Source organism: Apodemus sylvaticus, chromosome 19, assembly GCF_947179515.1.
Source record: "Apodemus sylvaticus chromosome 19, mApoSyl1.1, whole genome shotgun sequence".
Taxonomy (NCBI): domain Eukaryota; kingdom Metazoa; phylum Chordata; class Mammalia; order Rodentia; family Muridae; genus Apodemus; species Apodemus sylvaticus.
Window position 1 is genome coordinate 23431831 of NC_067490.1, and position 18121 is coordinate 23449951.

At 39.1% G+C, this 18121-nt stretch overlaps 2 protein-coding genes across 2 annotated transcripts in view; one reads left to right on the forward strand and one right to left on the reverse strand.

Annotated features, from left to right (window-relative positions):
• Window positions 1-18121, reverse strand: part of Ctnna3 (catenin alpha 3) — a 1484299-nt gene that overhangs the window by 887927 nt on the left and 578251 nt on the right. The window lies entirely within an intron of this gene.
• Lrrtm3 (leucine rich repeat transmembrane neuronal 3) overlaps window positions 3675-18121 on the forward strand; it is a 204315-nt gene continuing 189868 nt past the window's right edge. Inside the window, exon 1 of the mRNA XM_052164326.1 lies at window positions 3675-3837. Within this exon, the coding sequence (XP_052020286.1) occupies window positions 3675-3837 (163 nt within the window). The remainder of the gene's footprint in view (window positions 3838-18121) is intronic.

Here is an 18121-nt window from a genome sequence, read left to right on the forward strand (position 1 = left end):
GACTCCATGACTACAGTAGGAGGTAAAATTGCTAGGCTAATCAGTGGGTTTTAACAAGAGTACCTAAAGGTTCTTTAAGTTCCCAAACATGTAGGCAACACCCAGCCTCCTTGACTAATTCCATCAGAATCAGAATACCATCCAGTTATTTATCGTACAGAACACATCAGTTATTTATCTTAACCATTCTTGGTAAATCTAACATGTAAATAGGTTTCAGAATTAAGAGAGAGAGAGAGAGAGAGAGAGAGAGAGAGAGAGAGAGACTATTCCTAAATTGATAATTGGGGTAAAACGACTTACAAAGTATCTCAGTTTCATTGTTCTTGCTATGATAAAATAACCCCACACATGGAAGGAAAGGATAATTTGGGTTACAGGCCCACTGTTAGTCCACCATTCCAGGAAGGTGCAAGTAGGAGTTCAAGCACCTAGATGTATTCAGATACATCTGAAGTCAAAAGCAAACAAAGGAAAGAAGCATATCCTTCCGCGCTTGCTTCTTTCATTTTTATAGAGTTCAGAGCCTAGCCTAGGGAATGACACTTCCCACAGTGGGCTTGGTCTTCCTGGATCTTCTTTTTAACTGCCAATGAGACACTCCTCCACAGGCATTCAGACACGAAACTCTGATCTAGATAATCCCATTTAGACTTGTGGTTGGAGAGGTGGGGCAGCAGTTAAGAGCATTCTTTCACCATTTGTACATGGGTGATGCATTCTGGTGACATTAACTGCTCCATCTTCTCTTTTTTCCATTCCATCCACCAATCCCTCTTTGCCCCAATAAATTTACTGCCCACTTTTATGCATCTTCATTTTGGGTTTTCAGAGGAATCATACAAAGCAATGGGTTTTGTTATAGCACTGTCACGTATGTACAAGACACTCTGTTCCTCTGGTGCCTAACAAGATAATAAGAAAAGGCATATTAGAAAAAGCAGGAAGTATAGTCCCTCTTTTAACCCTACAAATCATGAAGAGTAGTTTCTCAAATGATGCCTAAGCTTTAATAGGTGTGAGATCTTATACAAAGCCTATTAGAGTGGAGTCAGAGGCAGGCAGAGCCCCTGCTCCCTGCCCAATACCCACAGTCCCAGCCTATGAGGCCATGACAGCCAAGCATCACTCCTCTCTCCAACAGGGACAATGAAATGAGTCAATATTCCACACAGGATGCAAAAAGCAACACACAACTTTGCCTTGAATATTTACGCCATATCCATAAAATGGCATCCAGTTCCAAACACAAAGTAAAGGACTTAATATCCAGGCCCAACCTCCAAGGCCTTCTAAACCTATCCCAACATGAAAAAGAACCCCAGAGGCCAGAAAGACAGGCTGAAGTGGTGTATGGCATCACTGTTAGGCCACAAGTGGGGACCAGTGTCCCTTAGACTGAAAAAGTTGATATGGCAGACAATACAGTGCAGCTCAACATCAGCTTTGACATACAAAGGACTCCTGCCACCACATTCCTTCATTTCAAGCACACATACCTACAAGATGGTCCTTGTGGGTGGAGAAATAGATTCCTCTGGGCACCAGGCTGAGACCTATTACTTCACAAGCACTCAGATTCATCCGGCATCGTTACCAGCTGAGGTTGTGCCTTGGTGTAGCCTTGTGTGGTGCTGGTCCTTGCTGCCTTAGTGTAGTTTTGGTGGACAGGAGCACACCTTCACCAATACTACCCTCACCTTCTCAGCCATCACGGCCCAGGGAAAGCTTCAACTCACTGTAGGTAGAATACAGTAGAACACAGGCCTTTGTTTGGGACCTCCTCTTTCAATGAGGAAAACTCTTCTGAGAAGATACTGACAATGCTCACCTGCATTTGGGCCTGTGGATAGAACCTGTGGGTGGAGCCTGTGAGTGGGGTCTGTGGGTGGAGCCTTGGGTGGAGCCTGTGGAGGACCCAAAGTGTCAGGCTGAGACATGAAACACCACAACAGTCTAAGCTGATCTTCTGCTTTAGCAGGCATCTCTACTATTGATTACAGGATCAGAAATAGAAAACTCATACAAGTGTGAGCCCTTCCCCTCTGCTATGCTGAGTGAGTTTGACACAGAATAGGACATAGACTTATATAGGAAACAGAGCCTGGATTCCACACGGGAATTCTGACCACAAATCAGAGATTATAGACAAGCATCTGGTCCAATTCTGACCCCAGGGATAGGTGTGAAGAGATGATGTATTTTTAGGTATTCTCCAGTCAATCTTGAAGAAGACAACTACAGCAAATGGGCTTGGATCACTCTCTAGCCATAAAATAAAAACCCCATATCAACAGAAAATACATAGGAAAACTTGATGTATAGGTCTATTAAGGAACAAAAGAACAGAACACCAAACAATAAAAGAGTTTTATTGTGTTTGTGTTATATATAATTTATATATAGTAAGGAAATACTTTGGAGAGAAATATGACAATCCTGAAATTTTCTTTATAAGTTCATATTTTGTATCACTGCAAATTTTAGTACATCTTATATCAGTATGTTAAGTTTACCTAAGTCCAATGTTTCCTCCAAAAATCTGTATTTTTGTAATAGAATAGAAATAATAGAATTTATATAAATGTTCTATAAAATACCTACATTGAAACTCTGCATGCTTTCTTCTGTCTGCTTTCAAATTTTGTTTGTGCATATTGCTATGTATGTTTTACAGTGACCTCTTAAAGAATTATTTAACTTTCCTAGTTTAAAATGCATCTGTGGGCCTGGAGAGATAGATCAGCTGTTAGAGAGTACGGATTGATTTTCCAAAGGACTTGGTTCAATTCCCACCACTGTCATGGAGGTTAACAACCATCTGTAACTAGCTCAGAGGAGATCTAATGCCCTCTTCTGGCCTGTTCAGGCAGCGCATGCACATGGTACATAGGCCATCATGTGTGCAGAATGCCCATACGTTAAAAAGCTTATTTATGACTTAATAGAGAAGCATTAGGATAATTTTGAGTTTCTTATGTGTGTTCATGGTGGTAGGGCTAAAGGCTGTATGCACATGGAAAGGTATATGTCAGCATCATATCTCTAATAAAGTCTGTCAAGTAAATTTAATATATGGTAAAAGTTATTATCTACTGAACAGCCTAGTATGATCCTGGATTCTAAAGTTTGCAATGGGTATAACATAGTAATATTGATTTTTGTATAGATGGCCTATATTTGAGACTATGCTTTCTCTGAAAGCTAATAGCTTACATTTATAGTATATATATATATATATACATATATGTATATATATATATATATGTAGTCTATTGCAGTAATGCAGTAACTAGTTAGAATTGTGAGAATATCCTTGACTTTGTGTACGTAAATTTGATCTTGGAATTCTCCTCTTGATATACTGAAGGTCTTTGCCCAGAGAAATCCAAATATATTATTATGAAGTCGGAATATTAAACTTGACTCTTAAACTTCATATATTTTTGATAGAAATATACATGACTCAAGAGTTTTTATATAAAGCAGCTTACAATCTTCACAAGTTTAACCTAGAGAGTTGCAATTTCAACTATAGTGCTGGCAAGGTTTTAAAATTTTCACATGGCAGGCACAGAGTCCAATGGCAGAAAATTTCTATCTAATCGTAAATGCCCAGGTGATGCTACGTATTGACAACCCTGAGCAAACTCAGGGTTTCATGACCTTACTTGATGATCCAGATCCAGCACCCGAAGAAGATCACAGAGTATCTAGGATTGGTGAATTTGTGGATAGAGAATTTAAAAGTTCACTTAAGGAAACTCAATGTGCTTCAAGGGAACACTGAAGGCCTGGATCTGCAGACTTATTCTCGCTGTGAAGAATGCCAAAGAGGTAAGAGTCTACGGTATCCATGACTAAGTCTTTAAGAAGTGCCAGCTACCCTATCAAATGGATATTTCGAGAATCTTGAGGAAGCATACAAATGATATTGAGGCTTTCCAGTAGTCATGAGTGAGACGCTGTGAAGGCATAGCTTCCAGATCTAGTCAAGTCTTTGCATGCTGTATCCCATAGAGTATATCAAATGCCACATTATAAGAGGTCCCCCGCCAGAACCATCAGCTAAGGCCCCCGAAGATCTACCCTCAGAGAAATGATTAGATTATACCTGTTATCATTTATTGTATGGTAGTAATTTAGGGGCAATCTGTTACATAGCTGAATAATTAATACAGAAGGATAAGAAATGAAGGGGTGAGGGACAAAGCATGCTCAGATAATAGAACTCAATAACTCACCGAGACAACTATCCTACACCCTGGGGAGGTATCAGAAGGGCTGGTGGTGGGAAGCTTCCTAAGGACGCATGATGAAGAAAAGAAAGGGCAGAAATGGTCATAGACTATTTGCAATTGCTCCCTCTCGAAGGAGCGAAAAATCAAGAAAGATTGGTTTGAGGGTGAATTCATTTTCCCAGGTTATTACAGAATTTGACAGCGCTCCACATGACATACGAAAGGGCGCCCAAGCTCCTGAAGTGGTAATGCGTCATCCCGAGTCAAGCCATTTACTCGCTGGAGAGATATGACTATTGTTTCACAGAGGGTCAAAAGACATTCCTCACTAGGTGGAAGTAGAAAGCAGAAAAGCCAAAGTCATTTGCAGCAAAGAATGTATTTCTGTGACGGGAGTAGATTCAGAAACAAACAACCCTCTTTGAACCTAAGATACCACAACAGTCAAACAGCAGCAGGACTTTTAAAGTGAGTTGTTTTGTTTTGTTTTTCTATTCCCCATAGTTTAAAGAGATGGTTTGTGAAATTGTGTGCTCTTAAGAGAGACTGCACTAAAGACAGACTAAGCACCACATGTTGACCCGTTAAGCAACTCGCCATTTAAAACTTAATATGCAATTGTTCTTACTGCAAATACAGATTTCAGTCATCCTTGTTCAGGCGTTGGGAGCCTAGCCCACTCTGAATCCCATACCTTGTGTTGTAATGTGTTAGGAAAACATCAGGGGACAAGGCAGGATATGCTGATTGTGTTCTTGCCAGTAAATCACCTCCCCAGGTAATTCTGCTTAGAATAAAACCACCAGCTGGGTGACCAGGTTCTGCACCAAGGAAAAGTTGTATTTTAGCCCTCTCATGCATTCAACACAAACTCTAAAATAACAAGAAGGAGGAAAAAATACAATAAACCCCTGGTGAATAGAAGATAATAGAAGGTAAATAAATAAATAAATAAATAAATAAATAAATAAATAAATAAATAAATAAAGGAAATAATTTGGGCAAGGTGGTCTTTTTGCAATATACTTTTGGCATTACAGTTAATACTATAAGAGGCTTGTGTTTCCTTAAGAAAATTTACAGGTCACATTCAGTGACTGGTAATCAAATCTGTTTTTTTCCAACTGGATAATAGAGTTTTCTTCGCTTCTTCGTATGTAACATGCTCCCATTCAAAATCACACAGAAATGACTGTGTCAGGTTTCCCAAAGGTTAGAGAAAAAACAAAAAACAAACAAACAAACAAAAAAAAAAACAAAGACTCCCCATTTTGTTAGGCTTACCAGCATAACCTCTTATCCTCCAAGAATTTTTTCCACAAACTAAAAGTAGGCACAAGGCAACCGGATTAAAAAAAAAAAACACTAAAAATAAAATTATAACGAGTAAACAATTAACTTTAAAAGCTAGAGAGGATGATGAGTTTTTGGAGAATAATCTGAAAAAAGTTCCTTCATGATCTGGAGTCTTCCAGCTTATTTGCAAATTTTACATTCTTGGTCCTTCACTATGATGAAGCCAAGGGCGACCTCAGAAAGGACAATGAAGGGATCAAGTCTGAGCGTGTAAGCTGTGACGTCATCAGGTAACCATCTTGTCTGCTTTGTAGTCAACCTCCTTCACTTGCCCTCAGGCCTGGCCTCTACCTTCATCACATCACATCCCTGGGACTCTGCTTTGCAGTCTGTAGTGCTTGTCTCGGGCTTGCAGACACGAGGACCTAGTCCACTCTGCCTACATGCCTCTTCTGAGGACCGCGGGATTCCGTGCTCTGCCTACCCCTCTCATCTAAGGACCTAAGGACTTTGAGATTTGTTCCTCCATGCGGTGGCTGACTCATGGTCGCCATCAACATATTGAAAACACTCTAGAGACCAATCGGCCTCTCTCTCTCTCTCTCTCTCTCTCTCTCTCTCTCTCTCCATCTATCTATCTATCTATCTGTCTCTCCCCCCTCTCTCCCTCTCTCTCTCTCTCCATATATCAGTCATATGTCAGTCAGGAGTTTCTATACCAAGGCTGGAATCCCCACCCACTCTTACTCATATCTGCACTTCCTTTTATTCAAGCTCATGTGCAGTCATGAAATGTGACACTGCCCATCCCCTTTAGGTCAAGTCAGGCTACATCTGAGCTGCAGCATATCACCTAGCTAATGTGAAGTGATGACATTAAATGAGAGATTTCTGTTTGGGGAGAACAGAAGCTGGAAAGAACCCAGATGTCCCTCAGTGGAGGAATGGATACAAAAAATGTGGTATATATACACAATGGAGTACTATTCACCCATTAGAAACAATGAATTCATGAAATTCTTAGACAAATGGATGGACCTGGAGAACATCATACTAAGTGAGGTAATCCAGTCTCAAAAGATCAATCATGGTATGCACTCACTGATAAGCAGATATTAGCCTAGAAACTTGGAATACCCAAGACATAATCCATATATCAAATGATGTCAAAATGATATCAAAAGAAGAACAGAGGAGTGGCCCCTGGTTCTGGAAAGGCTCAGTGCAACAGTATAGGGGAATACCAGAACAGGGAAGTAGGAAGGGGTGGATGGGGGAACAAGGGGAGGGAAGAGGGCTTATGGGTCTTTCGGGAGTGTGGAGCCAGGAAAGGGGACATCATTTGAAATGTAAATAAAAAATATATGGAATAAAAAATTTTTAAAAAGAGAAAATAAAATAAAAATAAATAAATAAATAAATTCTCCTCCTCTGCTTCAGCAAATTCCAAATCAAATACGTTTTGAAGTAAATTTGTTTGTCTGCTTTAGAGGAAATATTGTGATTGGTTCACAAATCCTAGACTAATACTGGGTGACAAATAGCAGTCCCATTTTTAAGGGCTGTTGCTGTCTCTTCAAACAGGCCTTCAAACACAGGTGATACACACCTGTGGAGCTTCACCGCAAGACAGCTGCTGGTGTGCCAGATCTGCTCTGAAGAATCCATGGGTTTGCAAGATAAAAGGAATATAACATACTGGAATATACAAATATTCACATTTGTGTGTGTGTATATACATATATAAATATATAAAATATGCATATATATACATAGATACACATATACATATAAATATACATGAATGCATATATATACATGTATGTATAAATAGGTGTGTATACAAGTATATATGTGTATGTACATATATGTATATATATGTATACATACATATTTACACACTTGAATATATATATATATATACACAGACTTGATCATATACACACACACAAGAGATTGGATCATATATATACACACACTTGATTACATATACACACACAGAATTGATTTCTCTTCACACAAGCATATTAAGATTAGCCGTTAAGGGTTCATCATCATGCAGATAAGAAAATCTTAAGAGCTCAGCAAAAGCTACAGGTGGCTTCCCTTTCACTCTCTTCTGTAAAAATACCCTTTTCCAGACACATGGTTCTATTTTTAAGAAGCCTACTAACACTTTAATGGAGACAAAAGAGCCAATATTAAAAAGGAAAAGCAAAAGAAATAAAATCCCAGGCTTTCTTTGGATAACAGCTCACACAACTATTTTCTTGACCCCAGTACAGCTGAAAATGTCACGTACATAGACATTAAGAATCAATGTGTGCAAAATTCCCTGAACCTCGGAAATATATTAGGAACCAGTGTCCAAGGGCAATAGAAGACAACAGCCAGATCAAGCAGGTTTCATTTCACCAAGTTATTGTCATCGCCTACATGAGAATCCTTTGCTGGCCTACAGCATCAGTCCTCCCTAAATGCTCATGTCTCGACTAAACCGAATCTGTACCGAGAGCTTCGCTCTGACTATTTCCAAACCCAGGAAAATACACTACCATTATACAAAACATGGATTCAAAAATGGGAGACAGTGGGAGGAGGGATTAGGAGAGAGGAGAGGAGAAAAAAATATAAGATGCAAAGAGGGAAGGCAGGGAATGGGAGAAGAGAGAAGAGATGAGAGAGGAAAGGAGGAGACGGAGAAGAAGGGATTGGAGGAAGAGAAGAAGACAAGACTATGGATAAGGTTATGGATACGGCTACGAATGAGGAAGTCCCCTTGGATAGAGAAGTGTTTTACAGACACGGTTTCAGGGATGAGGCCCCTGGGGCAAACCAATGGAAGGAAGGTCAGGGAAATGATAACCTAAGATCCTAAAGATATTCTATTCCTGGAGAATTTATGGTTCCTGTACAAGAACTAGGGAAAAGTCGAGGGCCTTCGAGTGTCCCTGTGACCACAAGGCACACAGTAAGTCAGATCATATATTCCATGGATTATATTGCATATGTGAGGTAAGAGAGAAGATTGTGAAAAGGAGATTCCTCACCGTCTAAGGGCCAGTCAGTGAAAACCAGGACCTGCACAGAGACAGTGTGAAGCAGAGGTTAGACCTGCCTAATTGATTCTAGCCTAGTGCCACCCATGCTGGACTCTGACCTACAAACTCTAGGATGACACACTTGTGTTGTTAAGACACTAGACTGTACCGATTTTTGGAACAACATCACCTACTTGGGTGACTCAGCCATATACATATGGACTTGTGCTGTTTGTCGTGCCCTGGAGAAGATTTTTACCTCTCTTTGGTTTGTTTTGTCAGTATAAATTTATTTGAAACTCATAGGATTTACAAGACCAACTAAATTGCTGCACACTAGGAATTCTGGGAAACAAAGATGTGTCAAAAATAGATCCATTGGTTGTAAGAAATGTACTACTCAGAGGAAAGACATGCATGAAGGACAAACTGTGCATAACCTGCACATGCATAGCATACACATGCATAACAAACAAACTGTGCATGTATGTTATATATTGAAAAAAATATTGTTCTTACACTCAGGATCAAACCTCCCACTCAGGTTTTTTGAACTTAGAACTGATCCAAAATGATACTGTTCTTAAAAGACTTTTTAAATTTATTGTAATTTCTAAATAGTTTCTTAGAGGTTATCAAGGATAGCAAGGAAAAGAACTTTAGAAGATAAACTTTAAAATAGAATTCTTGTATTTTGTGATGATTTATACATGCCTTGTGACTGAAGGGGAAGAACTGAAGACTGGATTTGTGTCTGAAATTTCCACAAATGGGCAGGATGGTATCACTTATGGAAACAGGAAGTCTAGGGGAAGCAAAGGTCTGAGTCCCGGCTTGGAAATCAAAATGTTCCTTTTGAACATATTTGGTTTAAAATAGCCTGGAGGCATTTAAGTAGGGATGTCAGTGGATTAATGTGTGAACAAATCTGCAACTTGGAGCTAAGCAGGAAGAGAAATGTACTAGAGAATATTCAAATGGAATACAGTGTTAGAGACATGTAATGAAGTGATAGCAGCTAAGAAGATTAAGTATGAACGATAATAGAGATGGTACCAAGAGGAGATGAAGAGGGAGGTTTAGAGACAAAAAGAAGAAAAAGGAGGAGGAGGAGGAGGAGGAGGAGGAGAAAAAGGAAAAGGAAGAAGAGGAAGAAGAGGAAGAGGGAGGAGGAGGAGGAAGCGGAAGCAGTTTAAGAATCCATTAGAAAATAAGAATAATAAAAAGGAGACTATAAAATCATTTTTTCCTTTTCTAAGGTTTATTTTTATTAATTTTTCTTTTATTAAGATTATGTCATTTCTCCCTTCCCTCCATATCTTCAACCTCATCTGTAAAATGTTACCTTACATATGTTTCAGGACTGGCCATTTCACACTGGATAACTAATTGGTGTTCTCTCTCTCTCTCTCTCTCTCTCTCTCTCTGTGTGTGTGTGTGTGTGTGTGTGTGTGTGTGTGTGTGTATGTGCTCCTTAGTTGCCTGTATTCCTTTTGTAGGGAGAGTTGAGGCTCATGGACTTTGTCCCCATATACTTTGGCATACTTATGATCATGTTTGAGCAGTGGTGTTGATGAGGATTTTATGGGAGATTCATATTATCAGGAGACATAATCTCACAGCAAACTCCCTCATCATCTTATGCCTCTCCAGTATTTCCATCCCCTCTTCTGCAATGTTTCCTGAGCCAGAACTCAGGAGTGAGGATGTCTTAGACAACAAGGGGACTTAAAGAAGCAGGTAACAGTGACCACCAGACAGATAAGGGTAAGAGGAGAGTGAGTGCTGGCTATTAGATGTGCGGTAGGAGATCTTTGCCAGGGAAAGTTTAAGAGTGCAATGGTGGCGGGTGGGGGTGGGGAACCAAACCAGAAGTGGATTGAATAGAAGATGGTACATGAAGAACTGGAGCTGATGCCAATAGTGTAAACATTCCAAGCAGAGGGGATGGGAGATGAGGCCGAAGGGAAGGCTTTAGATCCCTTTCTTCCTTCGATGGAAGATGCTGGTCACTACTCATGTTCTAGAAGGAAAGCTAGGCTTATGATGTGGATGGAAATGAGAATAGGTGCCTGTGAAGGACTGCAGGCTGAAATTTAGAGGATGTGCTCCTCGGTTAGGGTACAACCAGACCCGTATTTGTGCCGATGCCTGGTGGGTGAAATTGTTATTGTGGAAAACCAAAGTCCGGGAGGTTACTCAGCCCTAGTGAAATCAGTGCTTTTGATTGAGCTTTGATTTCTTGATTACATAATCTGAGATGATACCATCACCAAGGGAAGGATACATTTTGTCTCATACTGAGACGTTTCATACAAAGATGAAGCGCACCGTTTCAAACACACTAAGGGCAGGATGAGATGGAAATAAACGTTGCGGTGGTGCCTCTTCAGAACTCAGTCTGAATCTGTTTAACGTCCTGACGATGTGTCTGATGGTTCTAATAAAGTACCTCTCACCATGGAAGGCCCAGCTCTAAGAAAGCCAGACTTTCCCACAGGTGTCTACGGCAGGATTTCAGAGGGTATTTTGATCACAGCATCCATCATTTTGAATCATACTGTGAAGCAAGTCAAACTTCGTCTTTGCTATGAGAGTCATCAGTCAGCATGTTTTCTCAAAAAAAAAAAAAAACAAAAAAAAATCCAGCTCCCCGGTAGGTGCCCAGGAAATGCATCTATCTTTCCAAAAACCTTTAATTCTTTTAATTGCTTACTTCTGTATATTTTAGAGAAAAATCAGGAAGAGGAGAGAAGGGGCAGGAGGTAGAGGGAGAACCAAAATCAAACATTGACACTCAAATATACTAACTACAGCACAGACACAAGCCACCACTGAATTAGGTTAAAAGGCTTACTCTCCAGGGTAGCCTCTGAATTACAAACACCAGGTGCTTACTGCCTAAATGTCTCCAGTCAAGGGATTCCCTAGTTCAGACAAGGGAAGTCACAGATGACACCCGCAGGCCTGGATGTTCTGTACGTGTTCTGCATATGCCAGACATTTGACCAAATTCAAGGCCCTTGGCTCCTCTAACCTGTTTCTTCAAGTTAAAATGTAATTTAGTGACAATAGTGACTAAATTATGAAGTCACTTCCAGCCTTTATCAGATCAGTGGGTGAAGGAGAGAATTGAGTCCCGAAAATTGGCCTTCTAACCTATACATAACACCCAGCATCCACAGAACATGTAAAGAAACCATTTAAAGCTTTTAAGTAGGAAGTCATTACTGAAATCTTGAACTTAATATAATCTTAAGACACTTACTTTTCAAAGAGAAATAACCAGGCTTCGTTCCTATGTCCGAATGGGAAGGTAAGAACAATCTATATAAGGAAAAGCCCTAAATACAGTTGCAGCAAAAACGAAAACTCAGAAAACCCACAAATTTACATTGGGAACCTGCTGCAAGGTGTTCTTTTAGTTACTACAAATCAGTTTCTTGTTTTCCAATAAACTAGAAAAATAAACAGTGATTTAAAAAAAATTAATTACATGGTGAAATCTCCCACCATAAACACACACACACACACACACACACACATACACACACACAAAATATGGCTTTAATTTACATTAGCTACATTGTAAATTGCATTATTCTTCTGGAAAACACTCAAAGATGCTTTTATTTATAATAGAATAGATGAGGACTACAGTATGGTATATATCGATCTTTTCGAAGGCAGACTTTCTTTCTGAAAGAACCAAGAAGAACAATCCAGTAATAATACTTTCCCTTCTAAACTTTGTAAAATGGGAAAAATCCAGTGTATGCTCAAAGCTAGAGATGGTGGCATCCGGGGCTAAACAGCGGCATTCATCAGTCTAATTAGCTAAGCATGCCTGTGCGTATAATGAAGTTATTAAGCTTTCTCCAAGAACACTGCAGCTTGAAATTCGAATAACTAATGCTGTGGGCTACTTGAGAAACAGTGATTAAGAGATTTCAATACTGAAAATTCGGGACAGGTCCCCTCCAAGAAGACCAAGTGTATCCTATAGACAGATACGGAAACCAGGATGAGAGCTCATACTCAAGAGAGAAGGTGGCTAAGAGCTCACATGGAGACATTTTGAATTAATCCCTTTACAGCCTATCACGGTGTGAATGGGGATGATTATTTGGTTCTCAAGATGGCTTCTTTTATCAATTGCAAAATCTTCTTCATGGTCATGTTTAGTCTCTGAGATTTTGGTGTATGTGGCAACAAATGACTCTGTTTTTCTGTGAGGTGTTTTAAGTGATCTGAGCTCATGAAACAAACCTTCAAGCTTAAATGAGGAGAGACACTCGAGACCCCAAATCTCTGTATCCAGTTTTCTATCAGAGAAAGGCATTAGGAAGTAGTAAGATCTGAAACGATATGAGGAAAATGTTCTAAGATTGGAAAAGTAATCAATATTGTGTTTTTCCTTTTTTTTTTGTTTGTATCCTGTGTTTTTATAAGAGGAACTAAACTATATAAATTGAAATTCTCAGAATAAAATGAATCACGCCTGTCATAAAAGTTCTACAGGTTGATGATGTTGCATATGGCCAGCAGTCTTCAGCTACCTTCAGCCCCTTTACAACTACCCATTACTCACTGCCACGTCTGATGTAGCGTCTGACACTTCACGTCTGAAACCTCCCGCAGCATATTAACAGACCACCAGCTTCCTCCAACCCAAAGGTCATCAGGGAGCCACTCAAATATTTGGCAGACACTTCCTTACTCTGTTGTAAACCCAGCTACTTGACTTTTCCACTGATGAATTTCATAAGTTCCTTGACTTACGACATTATTTCCATCCGTAACTACAGAAACCTCGGGGAACTATCTTCATGTTGGAATGTGGCACGTGTGGTCATTTGAATCCATGTGGCCCGGCCATGGTTATTCATACTTGACCCCAGAATAAACTCTCTCCTATTTCCATGGAGGAAAGAGCTGAGTCTCTGCACTAATAATTATGTAACAAGAAATGCCCACTAAGAAGGTATATTCTAACCACAGCAGCTAATTTTGGCCTTCTGGAGTCTTCTGGAATAATTCAAACAATTGTGTCACCTCTCTAATAATCATGGTATTACCAATAAAGACAGTTGAATGAAATTATTGTCACATGAATTATCTAAAAGAAGTGGACAACGTGCTATTGCAAGCAGCAGAAGTAAAAAGGGGAAAAGCCAACTGTGTAGAATTGTGAATGAGTGGCAAGAAGAAAGAAAGGGCTCACCACCTTATACTTACAGCTGTAAGACAGTGTCTTACCCTCCCTACCAACTGATGGTTGTCTGAAAATACACAGGGAAGCAAGATTTCCCAGACAAGACTTGAAACTTTAAGTTATTTCATTCGCAAACCCAGTGTAAACAAAAGCCTCAATGCGCACACTGGATCTTCTGGCGAATGAATGAAATCACTTTGCTGTGACATGTGTTGTCCTTCTGACTTGCTATACATGTTCCCTAAAAAGTTACCACCAACCCAAGCTAAGTCCAAGGAGCCCTTTTGCCAGAAGGCAGAAGAAAATGGGGCAAGTTCCTCACAGACAGATGTATGCTTTTCACACAATGCTTTCGGAGAAGCAGTGGGTGTTCAACATTTGTAAATTCTAGATGGTGCTGTACAGCATGTAGTCAGCTCCTAGATGCTTCCACGGGATAAATCAACAAACGGGAAACAATAAAAAATAAAACATTTTTGTGTAGGATACTTGTAGGGTAACTGAAAAGTAGTTCTGACCCCACAAGTATGGGCACTTATAATTTAATTAAAACATTCATAATTTCTATTCCTCACTTGGACTCCACTTTAGATTTTCATGTAGATTTTTCCAAAGTACAATACCCTTGACCAAGCAAAAAATATAAGATTCAGCAGCTTTTGCTTTTGTGTATAATTGAAACCAATTAACCGTGACATCAAATCAAAAATTGTGTTGCCTTTGAAGCAAGATTTTGTAAATACTGCACTTTATGTATGTAAAGTAGGCTTTTCAGCTGCAAGGTTAGAAACTGATCTATGTACTAAGGGAACACTGAAAAATGCAGAAATTCACATGAAAATTGGAGGTAGGATGCCGCGGAGTGGTTGTATTCATTATAAGAGCCATCTATAGAGCTGTAGGGGGAAAATCAATGGAAATACCCATTTAAAATATGTACAGGTTGTGGTCCTGCATGTAGTTTAGTAGACTGAAATAGATTCCACCTTCTTTGTCTTGCTTCTTTAGGATGTAGACACATCTAAAATATTAGACATTTGAGTCCCAAAAGTCCAAAAGCTGTCACAGTGTCACAGATGGTTGTGTCAGTTAGAAAGAAAGAACAACTTATGGCCCTTACGTGTGCATGCATGTGTATGTGTGTGTGTGGTGTGCTACATAAAATATATTGATTATATAATATATATTTAATATATTATATTATGTATGTTTTACATATTACAAATATTACATATGATATATTATATGTTACATGTTATATATTATGTTATACGTGTGTGTGCATGTTTGTCTGTGTGTATGGGTTGAATTTGGTTCTCACAAGTATTTGATTTCACAACAACAGAACTTTTCAACTTTTAAAAGCAGGATGACAGTATCCTAGAAATACAGTTTTGTATTTTTTCTCATGTATATGCTTGTACAGTTGTGTGTCTCTGTGTAGGCATGCACATTCCTGAATATATGTATGTCTACATAGGTTTTCACATGTTTGTACACATATATGTGCAGGCCAGAGGTTAACATCCAGTATCTTCTTCTATCATTCTTCACTTTAATAAAGCAGGGTCTCATGCTAAATCTGGAGCCAGCCATCTCTGCAGGATACACTGTCTCTGTCCACTAAACCCTGGGTTTTCAGATGAGCTGTCACATCTGCCTTCTTTGTGGATGCTGGGAATCTTAACATGGGTCTTTATGCAGAAAGTACTTTGCCAAGGATCTGTCTTCTTGACCCAGATAATACAGTTCTTATACAGTCCATATCTTTAAGAGTAGCATGTCCATAGCTTAATAGATATCTGAGGTTTGCCTCAAAGTCACTCATGAGTATAGAGTGATAATTAAGAATATAAGTATAGTCTGGTTGGCATGTGCCGTTAATGGTTCACACCGAGCCTGAGGGGCAGGTCAGAGGCATATTAAGTCACCCTCCATAACTGTGCATATGCTTGGAAAGTTACTTAACAAAATACCAGCCGATGAAAGAAATATTAAAGCACAAGTCTGAACAAAAGCTCTTACTGTGGTTTTGACCATGTTGCACTGAATTTTCAAATAGATTAAGCTGAGTGTTGCATCTTTCAGTCCAACCTCTGCCTACTCTGTCTTTCAGAGGCATTTTAGTTATTGTTACAACTGAGGCTTTGAATGTCTCTTGCCTTTTGTCAGAGCTATTTCTTTGCAAGGTTTTCCAGGTTTCTTAATTTTTTCTTGCTAAAAAACAATTTGAAAACAAATAGGAAAAAACTATCCTTATAAACTTGTATTGGTAGTGTTCCTGTTACCCACCACCCTGACTTTGTGATTCTAACAACTTCCAACAGAAAATCTAAGACAATCAGGTAAACAATTTGTAATCTGCAAATAAAGAATTGCTATTTGATGATTCTATATATTTATACAATGTATATAATGAAATATAATCAATTGCCTTTGTCTATTCTTTTAAAACATATAAAATATATGCCAGGACTATATTATAAGGGTTAATAGACACTTCTCAAGTCATTTTTGAGTGACTTTCTGTGGTAAAGCAAAAGAAAACTAGTATTGTGTCTCAGCTAAACTTGAAGTTGCCCTGATTTCCCACAATGAATGACACACAATGGATTTCCATAACAATTAAAGTTCTCAGTTCTCTGAAACTTCAGCTAAATTCAGAGCAAGGCACCAATATCTAATAGTTGGAAGTACTTATCCCTGGTAGACACTAAGATATCTTTGTCACCACCACTATATAGGTAGAAGAAAGTTTCTTCAGTTCTTATTTTATGCTGATGAAATAAGTTAGTTAAAAACAAAAAATCAAATGAGCAAAAGCATATTAAATAGACTGGCTGTCATGGAGACAAAGCAAGAAAAATTGGAGGTCAATCTAATAGCTTCAACATGAGTTGTCTTAACAATAGAAATATATTTTGCACAGCAGTGATATTAATATTGCAGAAGACATGATCTTGGCTTGACTACTCACATCATCTGCTTGAAAGCCTTGACTAGCTCTATTTGATGGCCTCAAATTGCATCTGATACTGAAGAATCTAAATGAAGTTAGTTCTTGCCACCTGCCAGGTTGCTTTGCATAAGTGCCTGTGACACCTGATTTTCCCATGGGAAAGAGCAGAAGAGCAGGATCAGGACTCCACATTGATTTCCGTATTACAAAGTAAAAACTTCTCCTTCCATATCCCATCCCTCACAGTGACTTCAAAGACTTTGCCTTATCTTCAGCCTCTGTAGGGGCAGTATGACTTCATGTTGGTTCCCTGTGGTATACAAGCTGCTAGACATTTGTTTCTGACAAGAAGTCTACATTTGACTTGGTCACGTTAAGGTTCAGGTGGGCAACAATTTTATGTGAGCTCTCTCCACTGCACTTCATCCATTTAAATGTTCAGAATAATGGGGTGTCCTAAAAACACCTTGAACTATAAGACTGAAAACAGTAATAATTCTTACTTGAACTTTGAATGTCCAATATCTGATAAGTGATCACTAACAGGTCCTGGTCATAATAAATACCAGTCAAAGCTAATAACTTAACTGTCTCTACTGAGAATTTCTTAAATGATTGAGAATATTGTAGGTGGCATTGTGTAATATTCATTTTTGTATCTGCTTTACAGGAATTGTTTCTCTGCTAATAGATACTTTTTGGGCTTTTAAGTTGGATTTGAATAATACCATTTCTATGAGAACACAAGGTTTCCTGTGTTTTTGTTCATGATAACACTCAATACCATTGTATCAGAGTTTGTTATCAGCATGCCACACTAGTGGTAGTTTAAAGAGAATCGCCCTTATAAGCTCACATGATTGAGTGCGTAGTCACCATAGAATGGAACTGTTTGAAAGGATTAGAAGGATTAGGAGGTGTAACCTTGTTGAAGGAAGTGTGTCACTGGGGGGGGGGGGGGCTTTGAGGTTTCAAAGGTCCAATCCTGGCCCACTGGCTCTCTTTCTTCTTGCTACCTGCAAATGCAGATATAGAGCTCTCAGCTACTTCTCCAGCACCATGTCTGTCTACAGTCCACCATGCTCCCCGCCATGATGATAATAGACTGAACCTGTCAAACTGTAAGCCAGTCCCAATTAAATGTTTGCCTTCATCAGGCTTGATGTGGTCATGGTGTCTCTTTACAGCAATAGACCATTGACTAAGACTGATGATGAGAATTCATTTGTGTCTTTTCACTTAATTCTCTCTCTAATGTATAGAATGCAAGTGCCTCAAAGCAAACATGCAAGGGCCAGTATACAAACAAACTTCAGGTAAGTCTCCTTGCACTTTGCTCTGCAGCCAGCCTTCTTCAAAAGGTATTAGT